The sequence below is a fragment of the Salvelinus fontinalis genome, unplaced genomic scaffold, assembly GCF_029448725.1.
Source record: "Salvelinus fontinalis isolate EN_2023a unplaced genomic scaffold, ASM2944872v1 scaffold_0780, whole genome shotgun sequence".
NCBI lineage: Eukaryota > Metazoa > Chordata > Actinopteri > Salmoniformes > Salmonidae > Salvelinus > Salvelinus fontinalis.
This window is the reverse complement of record NW_026600989.1, coordinates 71,497-90,159: the sequence shown is the minus strand read 5'-3', so window position 1 is coordinate 90,159 and position 18,663 is coordinate 71,497. Positions and strand designations below refer to the sequence as shown.

At 46.2% G+C, this 18,663-nt stretch overlaps 1 protein-coding gene across 2 annotated transcripts; it reads left to right on the top strand.

Moving 5' to 3' along the window:
* Positions 1-609: 609 nt before the first annotated feature.
* Positions 610-18,589, top strand: LOC129847333 (MYCBP-associated protein-like; the record flags this gene model as incomplete). 2 transcript variants are annotated; one of them, XM_055915092.1, is given in 7 exon segments in its annotated part: positions 610-756; positions 3,949-4,065; positions 4,252-4,403; positions 5,049-5,170; positions 8,566-8,705; positions 13,537-13,737; positions 18,251-18,589. In XM_055915092.1, coding segments are annotated over 7 exon segments (954 nt in total), but the record flags the coding sequence as incomplete, so codon positions are not given.
* Between the last annotated feature and the right edge of the window lie 74 nt (positions 18,590-18,663).

The window sequence follows — 18,663 nt, the reverse complement described above, 5'->3', positions numbered from 1 at the left end:
GAGGGAGGGAGTGTGTGAGGAGGGAGGGTGTGGGAGGGTGTGGGGAGGTAGGGAGGGTGTGAGGAGGGTGTGGGAGGGAGGGAGGGTGCGAGGAGGGAGGGAGGGTGTGAGGAGGGAGGAAGGATGTGAGGAGGGAGGGAGGGTGTGAGGAGGGAGGGAGGGTGTGGGGAGGGAGGGTGTGGGGAGGGAGGGTGTGTTTGTAACTTCACAGTTGAATTAAGCATAATTGTGTTTGTGTATTCATGTGTTTATGTGTGATGTTTAATTTTGTGTATGTATGTGTGTGTGTGTGTGTGTGTGTGTGTGTGTGTGTGTGTGTGTGTGTGTGTGTGTGTGTGTGTGTGTGTGTGTGTGTGTGTGTGTGTGTGTGTGTGTGTGTGTATGTGTGTGCCTCTCTTTCTCTGTGTGTGTGTGTGTGTGCCTCTCTCTCTGTGTGTGTGTGTGTGTGTGTGTGTGTGTGTGTGTGTGTGTGTGTGTGTGTGTGTGTGTGTGTGTGTGTGTGTGTGTGTGTGTGTGTGTGTGTGTGTGTGTGTGTGTGTGTGTGTGTGTGTGTGTGTGTGTGTGTGTGTGTGTGTGTGTGTGTGTGTGTGCGTGTGTGTGTGTGTGTAGAGGGAGCTGCAGCAGAGAGAGGCTGCGTCAGTGTGTCGGTCGTTGGTGTGTGACGTGTTACGAGGCGTCCTCACCCCAGAGAGACCCAGCTCCCCTGCGGAGCTCTACACCACCGAGGAAGAACACTTCCACAACAGGAACCCAAAGGTACACTCCACCTCGAAGGTAGACTCAGAGAGATGACCTCGTGTGCACCAAGTAAACACAATATCCGCTCAATTTACACCACAACTAAGAGGCATCACCTCTCTGCTGTTGTGGTTCCCGTGGCTACCACGATGTCGGAGCGAGAAGTGCACCTCTGTGAGAGCAAAGTCTTGCATTGAGCTCATCTTAATATCTGCGATGCTGCTCGTTGCAATCTCGCTGAGTCTCTCTTTAACAAAGACGGGGGGGGCAAAGAATGCCCCGCAAAATCAAATCAATAGACTGTCACGACCACAGACTCCTAAGCACAGGGGTCAGAGACACTGAAACAGCTCTGAACGTCCATTCTCTCAGTTCCACACAGCCAGCATCATCACTCTGAACGTCCATTCTCTCAGTTCCACACAGCCAGCATCATCACTCTGAACGTCCATTCTCTCTGTTCCACACAGCCAGCATCATCACTCTGAACGTCCATTCTCTCAGTTCCACACAGCCAGCATCATCACTCTGAACGTCCATTCTCTCAGTTCCACACAGCCAGCATCACTCTGAGCGTCCATTCTCTCAGTTCCACACAGCCAGCATCATCACTCTGAACGTCCATTTTCTCAGTTCCACACAGCCAGCATCATCACCCTGAACGTCCAGTCTATCAGTTCCACACAGCCAGCATCATCACTCTGAACGTCCATTCTCTCAGTTCCACACAGCCAGCATCATCACTCTGATGTGCCTCTCAAATGGAACCCTATATAGTGCACTATTTTTGACGAGTTCCCATAGTTGCAGTAGTGCACTATGTAGGGAATAGGATGGCATTTGGGACGCATCCCTGATTCATCCTTAACAATCAAATGAGATATGTTGACAATAATTGGTCAAAAGATCAGAATTGGGCTTCCTGTGTGAAGATCAGAATTGGGCTTCCTGTTTAAACATCAGAATTGAGCTGCCTGTGTGAAGATCAGAATTGGGCTTCCTGTTTAAACATCAGAATTGGGCTGCCTGTGTAAAGATCAGAATTGGGCTGCCTGTGTAAAGATCAGAAATGGGCTTCCTGTTTAAACATCAGAATTGGGCTGCCTGTGTAAAGATCAGAATTGGGCTGCCTGTGTAAAGATCAGAAATGGGCTTCCTGTTTAAACATCAGAATTGGGCTGCCTGTTTAAACATCAGAATTGGGCTTCCTGTTTTAACATCAGAATTGGGCTTCCTGTTTAAACATCAGAATTGGGCTGCCTGTGTGAAGATCAGAATTGGGCTTCCTGTTTAAACATCAGAATTGGGCTTCCTGTTTAAACATCAGAATTGGGCTGCCTGTTTAAACATCAGAATTGGGCTTCCTGTTTAAACATCAGAATTGGGCTGCCTGTTTAAACATCAGAATTGGGCTTCCTGTTTAAACATCAGAATTGGGCTGCCTGTTTAAACATCAGAATTGGGCTTCCTGTTTAAACATCAGAATTGGGCTGCCTGTTTAAACATCAGAATTGGGCTTCCTGTTAAAACATCAGAATTGGGCTGCCTGTTTAACATCAGAATTGGGCTGCCTGTTTAAACATCAGAATTGGGCTTCCTGTTTAAACATCAGAATTGGGCTGCCTGTTTAAACATCAGAATTGGGCTTCCTGTTTAAACATCAGAATTGGGCTGCCTGTTTAAACATCAGAATTGGGCTTCCTGTTAAAACATCAGAATTGGGCTTCCTGTGTGAAGATCAGAATTGGGCTGCCTGTTTAAACATTGATTTAGTCGCTCTAATTCTGGCCATCCTACAAGGGTAAAAACTCCAATAACCTTTAAACAGATTATCATAGAAACATGAGGTTTGGCCAATTGGTTTTCTCAGAGGAGTATCTACACAATGCACATATTTACCCATTGGTCAAAATATATGTTTTTGATTGGACACTCTACTATATAGTGCACTACTACCAGGGCCCTGGTCAAAAGTAGTGCACACTGTACTATAGAGGGAATAGGGTGCCATTTTGGACACACACACAATGTCTAACTGAGGCTGCGTCCTGTGGTGTCCCTACAGAGACAAGATCCTAGCTCTTTCTGTCTCACACAGGCAGCCCAATTCTGATGTTTAAACAGGAAGCCCAATTCTGATGTTTAAACAGGCAGCCCAATTCTGATCTTCACACAGGAAGCCCGATTCTGATGAAGGCCAGATGAATGTTTTTGTCCTGAATCAGGATAATAGCATGGCGTCAGAGAATGAAGGCTAACTGACAGGTTCACCGTTGAACTCGCCATCCTTCTTCTTGAATCCACAGAGCATAAAACAATATCGAGGGCAGATAGATATTGATTTCGAGACATGACGTGTGGTATTTTCAAATTAAGTTTTGTATACACTTTTGATATTATTAATGTGAGATTTCTCACAAAAAAACAAGAAGATCTCTGTCGAAATGTCAACTGAGCAGTAAGCTTTTTATTTTCAAAGACTTGTACATTTAATTCAGCTCATGTCAGGCTATTTTAGCTTTTTTGCGACGTGCAGAATCGACCACCACAACATGTAACATCCTCTAAAGTCACGAGGGGAAGGCGGCACCGCTATGTCAACAGAGCTCAGTGCTTATTATGGGATGTATTAGGTCACAACATCCAGCTCCTTAGATATAACGATAATGATGAGAGAAAGACCCCACGGAACGATTCAGAACATGAAGAATCATATTTGTCTTGGTAAAAATGTATTTTTTAAACGTAAGGAAGTGAAATCTCAAAAACAAAGGGTGTTTTCACACACTCTCTAGGCAGAGTGGGTAGACATGCTATATATAGGGGATAGGATGACATTTCAGACACAGCCACGGTCATTAGCAACATTATCAGCCATTACTATAATTATGTGTCATCACGGCTTTTGTCTTTGAACATGAATGGATTCTCTCTCAATATGTAAAAACAGACAGAAGCACAAAGACTTAAAGGAGTCCTCAGTGATGACGATGATTTAGGTTCATTCATGGTTACATTCATGGTTCTAGCTGATTTCTGAATAGAATAACACCTTCCTCTTTCTGTTGAGTTGTTTAGTGACACACACACACACACACACACACACACACACACACACACACACACACACACACACACACACACACACACACACACGACTGGCCCATACTGTGTTTGTAACAGTAAACTGTTGGTCCATCTCGGTCCTAGCTGCAGTACCGTTATGAGACAGTGGAGGCGCTGAAGAGCCTGTGGCAGCAGGTGACCGCAGAAACAGGAGAAGACAGAGAAACAGCCTGGGACCTCTCTGTGTCTACACTACGACAGGTACACACACACACACACACACACCTCACGTGCGCAGCAGAGATGCATCAGGTCCCATTCACAGAGTCTCGACCGGGGTTGGAACCCCTAACCTTCCGATCTCCGGAGGGACACGCTAACTACAAGGCCACCGAGTAGTGTAACCAAGACCTAACCCTTCTCTCTCCTCTCTGTTCCCCTCTCCAGGCGGTGCTGGCTCTGCCCCAGGGGGACGGGGAGCAGGATGGACCCCAGGAGAGGCTCACCAGAGAGGGGGCTCTGAGCCTCTATAACACCCTCCTCCTGGAGCTCACCCAGCCACTCATACAACACACGCCACTACCACTCAACGCTATAGGGTGAGCAGGAGGAAGGGAGGGAGGGAGGGAAAATGAGGGAGGGGAGGGAGGGAGGGAAGAGGAGGGAGGGAAGAGGAGGGAGGGAAAAGGGGGGAGGGAAGCGGAGGGAGGGGAGGGAGGGAGGGAAGAGGAGGGAGGGAAGAGGAGGGAGGGAAAAGGGGGGAGGGAAGCGGAGGGAGGGGAGGGAGGGAGGGAAGAGGAGTGAGGGAAGAGGAGGGAGTGAAGAGGGGGGAGGGAAGAGGAGGGAGGGAAGAGGGGGGAGGGAAGGGAGGGAGGGAAGAGGAGGGAGGGAAGAGGGGGGAGGGAGGGAGGGAAGAGGAGGGAGGGAGGGGGAGGGAGGGAGGGAAGAGGAGGGAGGGAAGAGGAGGGAGGGAAGAGGAGGGAGGGAAGAGGAGGGAGGGAAGAGCTGGGAGGGAAGAGGAGGGAGGGAAGAGGAGGGAGGGAGGGAGGGAAGAGGAGGGAGGGAAGAGGAGGGAGGGAGACAGAGATGCAGCACCGGTCTGGAGAAAAGAGAAGAGGGAATATTGATGGCAAACTAAAGAATGAAAGGTACCACAGAAATGGATCAACAGTGCAGTTGATTATAAAAAAGTGTGTGTGTGTGTGTGTTTGTGTGTGTGTGTGTGTGTGTGTTAACCCCTGCAGGTTGCAGCTGTGGAGGGAGCTGTTAGACAGCCTGGTCAGTGCAGCTCTGTGGCTCAGACATCTACTGGGTCTCCCTGAGACAGACACATGGGGGGAACACACACAGGACCACCACCACAGCTGTGAGTCTAACACACACAGGACCACCTCCACAGCTGTGAGTCTAACACACACACAGGACCACCACCACAGCTGTGAGTCTAACACCCAGGACCACCACCACAGCTGTGAGTCTAACACACACAGGACCACCACCACAGCTGTGAGTCTAACACACAGGACCACCACCACAGCTGTTAGTCTAACACACAGGACCACCACCACAGCTGTGAGTCTAACACACAGGACCACCACCACAGCTGTGAGTCTAACACACAGGACCACCACCACAGCTGTGAGTCTAACACACAGGACCACCATCACAGCTGTGAGTCTAACACACACAGGACCACCACCACAGCTGTGAGTCTATCACACACATGACACACAAACATACACACTATCAGCCTGTCTACCCTTACAACCCACTATCAGCCTGTCTACCCCTACAACCCACTATCAGCCTGTCTATCCTTACAACCCACTATCAGCCTGTCTATCCTTACAACCCACTATCAGCCTGTCTACCCCTACAACCCACTATCAGCCTGTCTACCCCTACAACCCACTATCAGCCTGTCTACCCCTACAACCCACTATCAGCCTGTCTACCCCTACAACCCACTATCAGCCTGTCTACCATTACAACCCACTATCAGCCTGTCTACCATTACAACCCACTATCAGCCTGTCTACCATTACAACCCACTATCAGCCTATCTATCCCTACAACCCACTATCAGCCTGTCTACCCCTACAACCCACTATCAGCCTGTCTACCATTACAACCCACTATCAGCATGTCTACCCCTACAACCCACTATCAGCCTGTCTACCACTACAACCCACTATCAGCCTGTCTACCATGACAACCCACTATCAGCCTGTCTATCCCTACAACCCACTATCAGCCTGTCTACCCCTACAACCCACTATCAGCCTGTCTACCCCTACAACCCACGATCAGCCTGTCTACCATTACAACCCACTATCAGCCTGTCTATCCCTACAACCCACTATCAGCCTGTCTACCATTACAACCCACTATCAGCCTGTCTATCCCTACAACCCACTATCAGCCTGTCTACCCCTACAACCCACTATCAGCCTGTCTACCATTACAACCCACTATCAGCATGTCTACCCCTACAACCCACTATCAGCCTGTCTACCACTACAACCCACTATCAGCCTGTCTACCATGACAACCCACTATCAGCCTGTCTATCCCTACAACCCACTATCAGCCTGTCTACCCCTACAACCCACTATCAGCCTGTCTACCCCTACAACCCACTATCAGCCTGTCTACCCCTACAACCCACTATCAGCCTGTCTACCCCTACAACCCACTATCAGCCTGTCTACCCCTACAACCCACTATCAGCCTGTCTACCCCTACAACCCACTATCAGCCTGTCTACCATTACAACCCACTATCAGCCTGTCTACCCCTACAACCCACTATCAGCCTGTCTACCCCTACAACCCACTATCAGCCTGTCTACCCCTATAACCCACTATCAGCCTGTCTACCATTACAACCCACTATCAGCCTGTCTACCCCTACAACCCACTATCAGCCTGTCTACCACTACAACCCACTATCAGCCTGTCTACCATTACAACCCACTATCAGCCTGTCTACCCTTACAACCCACTATCAGCCTGTCTACCCCTACAACCCACTATCAGCCTGTCTACCATTACAACCCACTATCAGCCTGTCTACCCCTACAACCCACTATCAGCCTGTCTACCCCTACAACCCACTATCAGCCTGTCTACCCCTACAACCCACTATCAGCCTGTCTACCCCTACAACCCACTATCAGCCTGTCTATCCCTACAACCCACTATCAGCCTGTCTACCCCTACAACCCACTATCAGCCTGTCTACCACTACAACCCACTATCAGCCTGTCTACCATTACAACCCACTATCAGCCTGTCTACCACTACAACCCACTATCAGCCTGTCTACCCCTACAACCCACTATCAGCCTGTCTACCCCTACAACCCACTATCAGCCTGTCTACCATTACAACCCACTATCAGCCTGTCTACCATTACAACCCACTCTCAGCCTGTCTACCATTACAACCCACTATCAGCCTGTCTACCCCTACAACCCACTGTCAGCCTGTCTACCCCTACAACCCACTATCAGCCTGTCTACCCCTACAACCCACTATCAGCCTGTCTACCCCTACAACCCACTATCAGCCTGTCTACCATTACAACCCACTATCAGCCTGTCTACCACTACAACCCACTATCAGCCTGTCTACCCCTACAACCCACTATCAGCCTGTCTACCATTACAACCCACTATCAGCCTGTCTACCATTACAACCCACTATCAGCCTGTCTACCATTACAACCCACTATCAGCCTGTCTACCCCTACAACCCACTATCAGCCTGTCTACCATTACAACCCACTATCAGCCTGTCTACCATTACAACCCACTATCAGCCTGTCTACCCCTACAACCCACTATCAGCCTGTCTACCATTACAACCCACTATCAGCCTGTCTACCCCTACAACCCACTATCAGCCTGTCTACCCCTACAACCCACTATCAGCCTGTCTACCATTACAACCCACTATCAGCCTGTCTACCATTACAACCCACTATCAGCCTGTCTACCATTACAACCCACTATCAGCCTGTCTACCCCTACAACCCACTATCAGCCTGTCTACCCCTACAACCCACTATCAGCCTGTCTACCCCTACAACCCACTATCAGCCTGTCTATCCTTACAACCCACTATCAGCCTGTCTACCCCTACAACCCACTATCAGCCTGTCTACCCTTACAACCCACTATCAGCCTGTCTACCCCTACAACCCACTATCAGCCTGTCTACCATTACAACCCACTATCAGCCTGTCTACCTCTATAACCCACTATCAGCCTGTCTACCATTACAACCCACTATCAGCCTGTCTACCCCTATAACCCACTATCAGCCTGTCTACCCCTACAACCCACTATCAGCCTGTCTACCATTACAACCCACTATCAGCCTGTCTACCCCTACAACCCACTATCAGCCTGTCTACCTCTATAACCCACTATCAGCCTGTCTACCACTACAACCCACTATCAGCCTGTCTGCCATTACAACCCACTATCAGCCTGTCTACCATTACAACCCACTATCAGCCTGTCTACCCCTACAACCCACTATCAGCCTGTCTACCATTACAACCCACTATCAGCCTGTCTACCCCTACAACCCACTATCAGCCTGTCTACCATTACAACCCACTATCAGCCTGTCTACCATTACAACCCACTATCAGCCTGTCTACCCCTACAACCCACTATCAGCCTGTCTACCCCTACAACCCACTATCAGCCTGTCTACCCCTACAACCCACTGTCAGCCCATTCCTCTCCAGGGGGGAAAATGAAGAAAGAGGAGAAGTTTGAGAAGAAGGCAGGAGCACCCCTGAAGGAGGAGAAGAAAGGAGGGGGCATCAAAGAGAAGGAGGAGAAGAAGGGAGCAGCCAAGCCTGCTGTGAAGGAGAAACCAGTGGAGGTGAGAAACTCACCTAATCTAACAAATAAATCCCCAAATCATCCCTAACCTCCTACCCCTAACCTCCTCCCCCCCTAACCTCCTACCCCTAACCTCCTCCCCTCTAACCTACCCCTAACCTCCTCCCCCCTAACCTCCTACCCCTAACCTCCTCCCCCCTAACCTCCTACGCATTAACCTTCTACCCCCTAGTCACTTTGTGTATATGTTATCAAGCTCTATTCCCAACCAGAGACACTATGTTTATCTGAAAGGATCAGACAGGTCCAGCTCTATTCCCAACCAGAGACACTATGTTTATCTGAAAGGATCAGACAGGTCCAGCTCTATTCCCAACCAGAGACACTATGTTTATCTGAAAGGATCAGACAGGTCCAGCTCTATTCCCAACCAGAGACACTATGTTTATCTGAAAGGATCAGACAGGTCCAGCTCTATTCCCAACCAGAGACACTATGTTTATCTGAAAGGATCAGACAGGTCCAGCTCTATTCCCAACCAGAGACACTATGTTTATCTGAAAGGATCAGACAGGTGTTAGTAATATAGTGTAACTCCTAGTCTATCAGAGAGTGGGTGGAGCTATTACCAGATGATGTATACCTATCCAATCAGAGAGTGGGGTGTAGCTATTACCAGATGATTTATACCTATCCAATCAGAGAGTGGGGTGGAGCTATTACCAGATGATGTATACCTATCCAATCAGAGAGTGGGGTGGAGCTATTACCAGATGATTTATACCTATCCAATCAGAGAGTGGGGTGTAGCTATTACCAGATGATTTATAGCTATCCAATCAGAGAGTGGGGTGGAGCTATTACCAGATGATTTATACCTATCCAATCAGAGAGTGGGGTGGAGCTATTACCAGATGATTTATACCTATCCAATCAGAGAGTGGGGTGGAGCTATTACCAGATGATTTATACCTATCCAATCAGAGAGTGGGGTGGAGCTATTACCAGATGATTTATACCTATCCAATCAGAGAGTGGGGTGGAGCTATTACCAGATGATTTATACCTATCCAATCAGAGAGTGGGGTGGAGCTATTACCAGATGATTTATACCTATCCAATCAGAGAGTGACCTCTAAAGTGTCTAGATCAGGTTTTATCTCCAACCCTGTTCCTGGAGAGACACCCTCCTGTAGGTTTTATCTCCAACCCTGTTCCTGGAGAGAGTAGGTTTTATCTCCAACCCTGTTCCTGGAGAGACACCCTCCTGTAGGTTTTATCTCCAACCATGTTCCTGGAGAGACACCCTCCTGTAGGTTTTATCTCCAACCCTGTTCCTGGAGAGACACCCTCCTGTAGGTTTTATCTCCAACCATGTTCCTGGAGAGACACCTCCTGTAGGTTTTATCTCCAACCATGTTCCTGGAGAGACACCTTCCTGTAGGTTTTATCTCCAACCCTGTTCTTGGAGAGATACCCTCCTGTAGGTTTTATCTCCAACCCTGTTCCTGGAGAGACACCCTCCTGTAGGTTTTATCTCCAACCCTGTTCCTGGAGAGACACCCTCCTGTAGGTTTTATCTCCAACCATGTTCCTGGAGAGACACCCTCCTGTAGGTTTTATCTCCAACCCTGTTCCTGGAGAGAGTAGGTTTTATCTCCAACCCTGTTCCTGGAGAGACACCCTCCTGTAGGTTTTATCTCCAACCCTGTTCCTGGAGAGACACCCTCCTGTAGGTTTTCAGGGATGATTTTAAGTTAAGACCTACAGGAGGGTTTCTCTCCAGGAACAGGGTTGATACCAACACCAGATGGCAGCAAACACCTGTCTGTCTGTTTGTCTGCCTGTATGTCTGTCTGTCTGCCTGCTTGTCTGTTTGTTTGTCTGCCTGTCTGTCTGTTTGTCTGCTTGTATGTATGTCTGCCTGCCTGTCTGTCTGCTTGTCTGTTTGTATGTATGTCTGCCTGCCTGTCTGTCTGCCTGCCTGTCTGCCTGCTTGTCTGTTTGTCTGCTTCTATGTATGTCTGCCTGCCTGTCTGCCTGTTTGTCTGCTTGTCTGTCTGTTTGTCTGCTTGTATGTATGTATGTCTGCCTGCCTGTCTGCCTGTTTGTCTGCCTGTCTGCTTGTATGTCTGTTTGTTTGCTTGTATGTATGTCTGCCTGCCTGTCTGCCTGTTTGTCTGCTTGTCTGTCTGCTTGTATGTATGTATGTCTGCCTGCCTGTCTGCCTGTTTGTCTGCTTGTCTGTCTGCGTGTCTGTCTGTCTGTTTGTCTACCTGTCTGCCTCTCTCTCCTCTTTCTCCTCACTCTCTCTCCCTCCTCTCTTTCTCTTCCTCCTTCTCTCTCACTCCTCTCTCTCTCCATCTCTCTGATGGTTAGTTGAGTCATAGGTGAGCAACAGTTTATTTGTCACCAGGTGCCATGGTAACCGAACACTATGTGAAAATGTGCATCTGCTCTCAAACTGTGTGTCCAGGTTGTGAGTTATGACACCTGTACCGGCCACACACACACACTACACACACACACACAGCTAGAGGCATGTCCATCTGTACACCAACAACTATGAACAGAACGTACGGCAGAAATATCACAGTCACAAAGACACTACTACCAGCACACCCACTCTCTCTCTGTCTATCTCTCTTTCTGTCTGTCTGTCTGTCTGTCTGTCTTTATCTCTCTCTCCCCACTTGGGTTCCTTCTCTCTAACTCTCTCTTACTCTCTCTCGCTCTCTCTCTTTCTCTCTCTCGCTTTCTCTCTCGCTCTCTCTTTCTCTTTCTGTCTCTCTCTCTATAACATAACGTTAGATGGAGAGAGGGAAAGAGAGAGAGAGAGGAAAGGGACACTTATCGTGGACACGTTCTAGGACTCTTTTCACATGAATCATATACCTTGCACATGATCCACCGCCCGTTTGGGATAAGAAAAGATTGAATGCATGTACGTGTTGAATGCCTTCGTTCGTCGTCTATCTTGGTCAGGATCAAGCCCTCTCTGAAAGTTGTTTTGGTGGGCTCTCCCGGGGGTGTAAGGCTCTGATTGTCCACCAGAGGTCACAATGTCCTCCTTATTAGTTGTCTGTGGCTTCAATGATTCACCAGTGATTGTCTGAGGTGAACTTCTCCTCTCTTCCTCGGGTCGATAGTCAAAGTTCCAAACTCACTTTACACGCGCAGCTGCAGACTGCCGGGGTCCTTGTCTGGTAAGTTCATTTTCTTCACCTCTTGTTGAGAGTTTCTGAGTTTCTAACCATTTCAACGTGTGGTTCACGGTCTCACGTATTTTGGTCTGGTATGTTAATTCTTAGGGAGTCATTTTAAGCACTCTGGTCGGAAAGGGTGGTTCCATCACACTGATACGCTCTTCTGACCTCATTCAGGTGCAAAGGACATGAAAAACCATTATCTTATTAGAAAAACACATTCCTATCTTAACAACAATATTTTCATCGTTCTTCATATTATATTCACAATGTATTGGATGGAAACTTGACAGCCAAAAGGGGGTTCGTTCCTAAGTTACAGTATTTGGTTCATGCAGTTTTTAATAACATCACAAAATGAAAAGCAATATGACATGATTATTCTTTAGATCCCCACTGACCATTCTTAACATTCCTATCTGAAGAAATATTATTCCAATATTCACTTTTTTGGGACGTTATAGTTTTGGCGGAAAAGGTATTCCGTAGACGAAAGGGACATTTCTTTACCAATACTGAAGAGAAAGAGGGAGATTCCCCTCCTGCCTAATTTACAGAGTGTTAAGGTGTCAAAACTGCCCCCCCCCCCCTCCTCTCCTCTTCTGCGGGTGATGAGAGGGGTCTGGTCAACGTCGGCCATTTGCCAAGCTGAGCTGAGCTGATCTGAGGCCTTGGAACCTCAACCAGGAGAGTCATGATAGTGGCCAAACGATAGCCACTCCTCAGTAAAAGGCACATGACAGCCCGCTTGGAGTTTGCCAAAAGACACCTAAAGACTCTCAGACCATGAGAAACATGATTCTCTGGTCTGATGAAACCAAGATTGAACTCTTTGGCCTGAATGCCAAGCATCACGTCTGGAGGAAACATGGCACCATCCCTACGGTGAAGCATGGTGGTGGCAGCATCATGCTGTGGGGATGTTTTTCAGCGGCAGGGACTGGGAGACTAGTCAGGATCGAGGGAAAGATTAACGGAGCAAAGTACAGAGAGATCCTTGATGAAAACCTGCTCCAGAACGCTCAGGACCTCAGACTGGGGGCGAAGGTTCACCTTCCAACAGGCCAACAACCCTAAGCACATAGCCAAGACAATGCAGGAGTGGCTTTGGGACAAGTCTCTGAATGTCCTTGAGTGGCCCAGCCAGAGCCCGGACTTGAACCCAATAAAACAACTCTGGATAGACCTGAAAACAGCTATGCAGCGATGCTCCCCATCCAACCTGACAGAGCTTGAGAGGATCTGCAGAGAAAAATGGGAGATACTCCCCAAATACAGGTGTGCCAAGCTTGTAACCCAAGAAGACTCGAGGCTGTAATCGCTGCCAAAGGTGCTTAAACAAAGTACTGATTTTAAAGGATCTGAATACTTATGCAAATGTGCTATTTCAGTTTTTTATTTGTAATACATTTGCAAAAATGTGTCATTATGGGGTATTGTGTGTAGATTGATTAGGGGAAAAAAATATTCAATCATTTTTAGAATAAGGCTGAGAAAGTCAAGGGGTCTGAATACTTTCCGAATGCACTATAAATTGAATGGTATCAAATAGATCAGACACATGGTTTCCATGGTTTCCTGGTGTTTGATGACAATCCATTTGCTCCGTACCGGCCGTTATTAAGAGCCGTCCTCCCCTCAGCAGCCTCCTGTGCTCTCTTCCAGGAGCGTCCGGGCAGTAAGAAGAAGGGTCGTGAGGAGGTGGTGGTAGGGGGGAAGCGTCCTGGAGGTAAACCTGGTAAAGAACCAGGCAGAGAGCCCTCCTCCACCACAACCAGCCCTGAGAGTGACTACCAGGACCACCACACTGACTCTACTGTAGAGCCTGCACTACAGGACAAATACAGGAGACAGCTGCACCAACAGGCTAGTACACTATACTATACTATACTACCAGGACCACTAACCGGTCTCTACTGTAGATCCTGCTATACTATACTATACTATACTACCAGGACCACCAGCCTGTCTCTACTGTAGATCCTACTATACTATACTATACTATACTATACTATACTATACTATACTATACTACCAGGACCACTAACCTGTCTCTACTGTAGATCCTGCTATACTATACTACCAGGACCACCAGCCTGTCTCTACTGTAGATCCTGCTATACTATACTACCAAGACCACTAACCTGTCTCTACTGTAGATCCTGCTATACTATACTATACTACCAGGACCACCAGCCTGTCTCTACTGTAGATCCTGCTATACTATACTACCAGGACCACTAACCTGTCTCTACTGTAGATCCTGATATACTATACTATACTACCAGGACCACCACACGGTCTCTACTGTAGATCCTGCTATACTATACTATACTATACTACCAGGACCACTAACCTGTCTCTACTGAAGATCCTGCTATACTATACTATACTACCAGGACCACCACACGGTCTCTACTGTAGATCCTGCTATACTATACTACCAGGACCACCAGCCTGTCTCTACTGTAGATCCTACTATACTATACTATACTATACTATACTATACTGTACTATACTACCAGGACCACCACACGGTCTCTACTGTAGATCCTGCTATACCATACTATACTATACTACCAGGACCACTATAGGGTCTCTACTGTAGATCCTGCTATACTATACTATACTATACTATACTACCAGGACCACTATACGGTCTCTACTGTAGATCCTGCTATACTATACTATACTACCAGGACCACTAAACGGTCTCTACTGTAGATCCTGCTATACTATACTATACTATACTATACTATACTACCAGGACTACTAACCTGTCTCTACTGTAGATCCTGCTATACTACACTATACTACCAGGACCACTAAACGGTCTCTACTGTAGATCCTGCTATACTATACTATACTACCAGGACCACTATAGGGTCTCTACTGTAGATCCTGCTATACTATACTATACTACCAGGACCACTATAGGGTCTCTACTGTAGATCCTGCTATACTATACGATACTATACTATACTATACTATACTATACTACCAGGACCACTATAGGGTCTCTACTGTAGATCCTGCTATACTATACTATACTATACTATACTATACTACCAGGACCACTATACGGTCTCTACTGTAGATCCTGCTATACTATACTATACTACCAGGACCACTAAACGGTCTCTACTGTAGATCCTGCTATACTATACTATACTATACTACCAGGACCACTAACCTGTCTCTACTGTAGATCCTGCTATACTACACTATACTACCAGGACCACTAAACGGTCTCTACTGTAGATCCTGCTATACTATACTATACTACCAGGACCACTATAGGGTCTCTACTGTAGATACTGCTATACTATACTATACTACCAGGACCACTATAGGGTCTCTACTGTAGATCCTGCTATACTATACTATACTATACTATACTACCAGGACCACTATAGGGTCTCTACTGTAGATCCTGCTATACTATACTATACTACCAGGACCACTATACGGTCTCTACTGTAGATCCTGCTATACTATACTATACTATAACACCAGGACCACTATACGGTCTCTACTGTAGATCCTGCTATACTATACTATACTACCAGGACCACTATAGGGTCTCTACTGTAGATCCTGCTATACTATACTATACTACCAGGACCACTATAGGGTCTCTACTGTAGATCCTGCTATACTATACTATACTACCAGGACCACTATAGGGTCTCTACTGTAGATCCTGCTATACTATACTATACTACCAGGACCACTATACGGTCTCTACTGTAGATCCTGCTATACTATACTATACTATACTACCAGGACCACTATACGGTCTCTACTGTAGATCCTGCTATACTATACTATACTATACTATACTACCAGGACCACTATAGGGTCTCTACTGTAGATCCTGCTATACTATACTACCAGGACCACTATACGGTCTCTACTGTAGATCCTGCTATACTATACTATACTATACTATACTACCAGGACCACTATACGGTCTCTACTGTAGATCCTGCTATACTATACTATACTATACTACCAGGACCACTATACGGTCTCTACTGTAGATCCTGCTATACTATACTATACTATACTATACTACCAGGACCACTATAGGGTCTCTACTGTAGATCCTGCTATACTATACTATACTACCAGGACCACTATAGGGTCTCTACTGTAGATCCTGCTATACTATACTATACTATACTATACTACCAGGACCACTATAGGGTCTCTACTGTAGATTCTGCTATACTATACTATACTATACTATACTATGCTATACTACCAGGACCACTATACGGTCTCTACTGTAGATCCTGCTATACTATACTATACTATACTATGCTATACTACCAGGACCACTATACGGTCTCTACTGTAGATCCTGCTATACTATACTATACTATACTACCAGGACCACTAACCGGTCTCTACTGTAGATCCTGCTATACTATACTATACTACCAGGACCACTAACCTGTCTCTCTGTAGATCCTGCTATACTATACTATACTATACTACCAGGACCACTAACCTGTCTCTACTGTAGATCCTGCTATACTATACTATACTACCAGGACCACTATAGGGTCTCTACTGTAGATCCTGCTATACTATACTATACTACCAGGACCACTATAGGATCTCTACTGTAGATCCTGCTATACTATACTATACTATACTATACTATACTACCCGGACCACTATAGGGTCTCTACTGTAGATCCTGCTATACTATACTATACTACCAGGACCACTATAGGGTCTCTACTGTAGATCCTGTTATACTATACTATACTATACTATACTATACTACCAGGACCACTAACCTGTCTCTACTGTAGATCCTGCTATACTATACTATACTATACTATACTACCAGGACCACTAACCTGTCTCTACTGTAGATCCTGCTATACTATACTATACTATACTATACTACCAGGACCACTAACCTGTGTCCATTGTAGATCCTGCTATACTATACTATACTATACTACCAGGACCACTAACCTGTCTCTACTGTAGATCCTGCTATACTATACTATACTACCAGGACCACTATAGGGTCTCTACTGTAGATCCTGCTATACTATACTATACTACCAGGACCACTAACCTGTCTCTACTGTAGATCATGCTATACTATACTATACAATACTATACTATACTATACTATACTATACTACCAGGACCACTATAGGGTCTCTACTGTAGATCCTGCTATACTATAATATACTACCAGGACCACTAACCTGTCTCTACTGTAGATCATGCTATACTATACTATACTATACTATACTATACTATACTATACTACCAGGACCACTATAGGGTCTCTACTGTAGATCCTGCTATACTATACTATACTACCAGGACCACTATAGGGTCTCTACTGTAGATCCTGCTATACTATACTATACTACCAGGACCACTATAGGGTCTCTACTGTAGATCCTGCTATACTATACTATACTACCAGGACCACTATAGGGTCTCTACTGTAGATCCTGCTATATTATACTATACTATACTATACTATACTATACTATACTATACTATACTACCGGGACCACTATACGATCTCTACTGTAGATCCTGCTATACTATACTATACTACCAGGACCACTAACCGGTCTCTAATGTAGATCCTGCTATACTATACTATACTATACTACCAGGACCACTAACTGGTCTCTACTGTAGATCCTGCTATACTATACTATACTACCAGGACCACTATACGGTCTCTACTGTAGATCCTGCTATACTATACTATACTACCAGGACCACTAACCTGTCTCTACTGTAGATCCTGCTATACTATACTATACTATACTATACTACCAGGACCACTAACCTGTCTCTACTGTAGATCCTGCTATACTATACTATACTATACTATACTACCAGGACCACTAACCGGTCTCTACTGTAGATCCTGCTATACTATACTATACTACCAGGACCACTAACCGGTCTCTACTGTAGATCCTGCTATACTATACTATACTACCAGGACCACTAACCGGTCTCTACTGTAGATCCTGCTATACTATACTATACTACCAGGACCACTAACCGGTCTCTACTGTAGATCCTGCTATACTATAGACACAACTAGTGTAATATTAGTACTTTTGTAATAACCATAATCCGAAATCATCTACTAACACTGCTGTTATCTTCCCCTCTCTCTCCCTTTCTCCCTCCCTTCCTTCCTTCCTTTCTCTCTCTCTCTTCCTTTCTCTCTATCGCTCTCTGTCGCTCTCTCTCTCTTCCTTTATCTCTCGCTATCTCTCTCTCTCTCTCCCCCTCTCTCTTCCTTTATCTCTCTCTCTCTCCCCCCTCTCTCTCTTTCTGTGTCTCTCTTTCTCTGTCTGTCTTTCTCTTCCAGGTGTATATTCTAATGGAAGGCTTAGTGGACTCTCTGTGTGTGCTGTTGGATGAGTCTGCAGAGGGACAGGCCTGAGCTGACACACACACACACACACACACACACACACACACACACACACACACACACACACACACACACACACACACACACACACACACACACACACACACACACACACACACACACACACACACACACACACACACACACAGCTCTCTGATCACACTATAATAAATTCCACTCTTCCCCAACACACACATTTGTACCGAGAATCCATCACAGGTGCAGAGGTTTATTTCCTCACTATGACATCAATAAACTTGCTTTGTGAACTTATTATCTTTGTTTACTTACTATGACTGTGAGATGTGTTTGTCATACCTAACTACCTCACTCACACACTGATTATG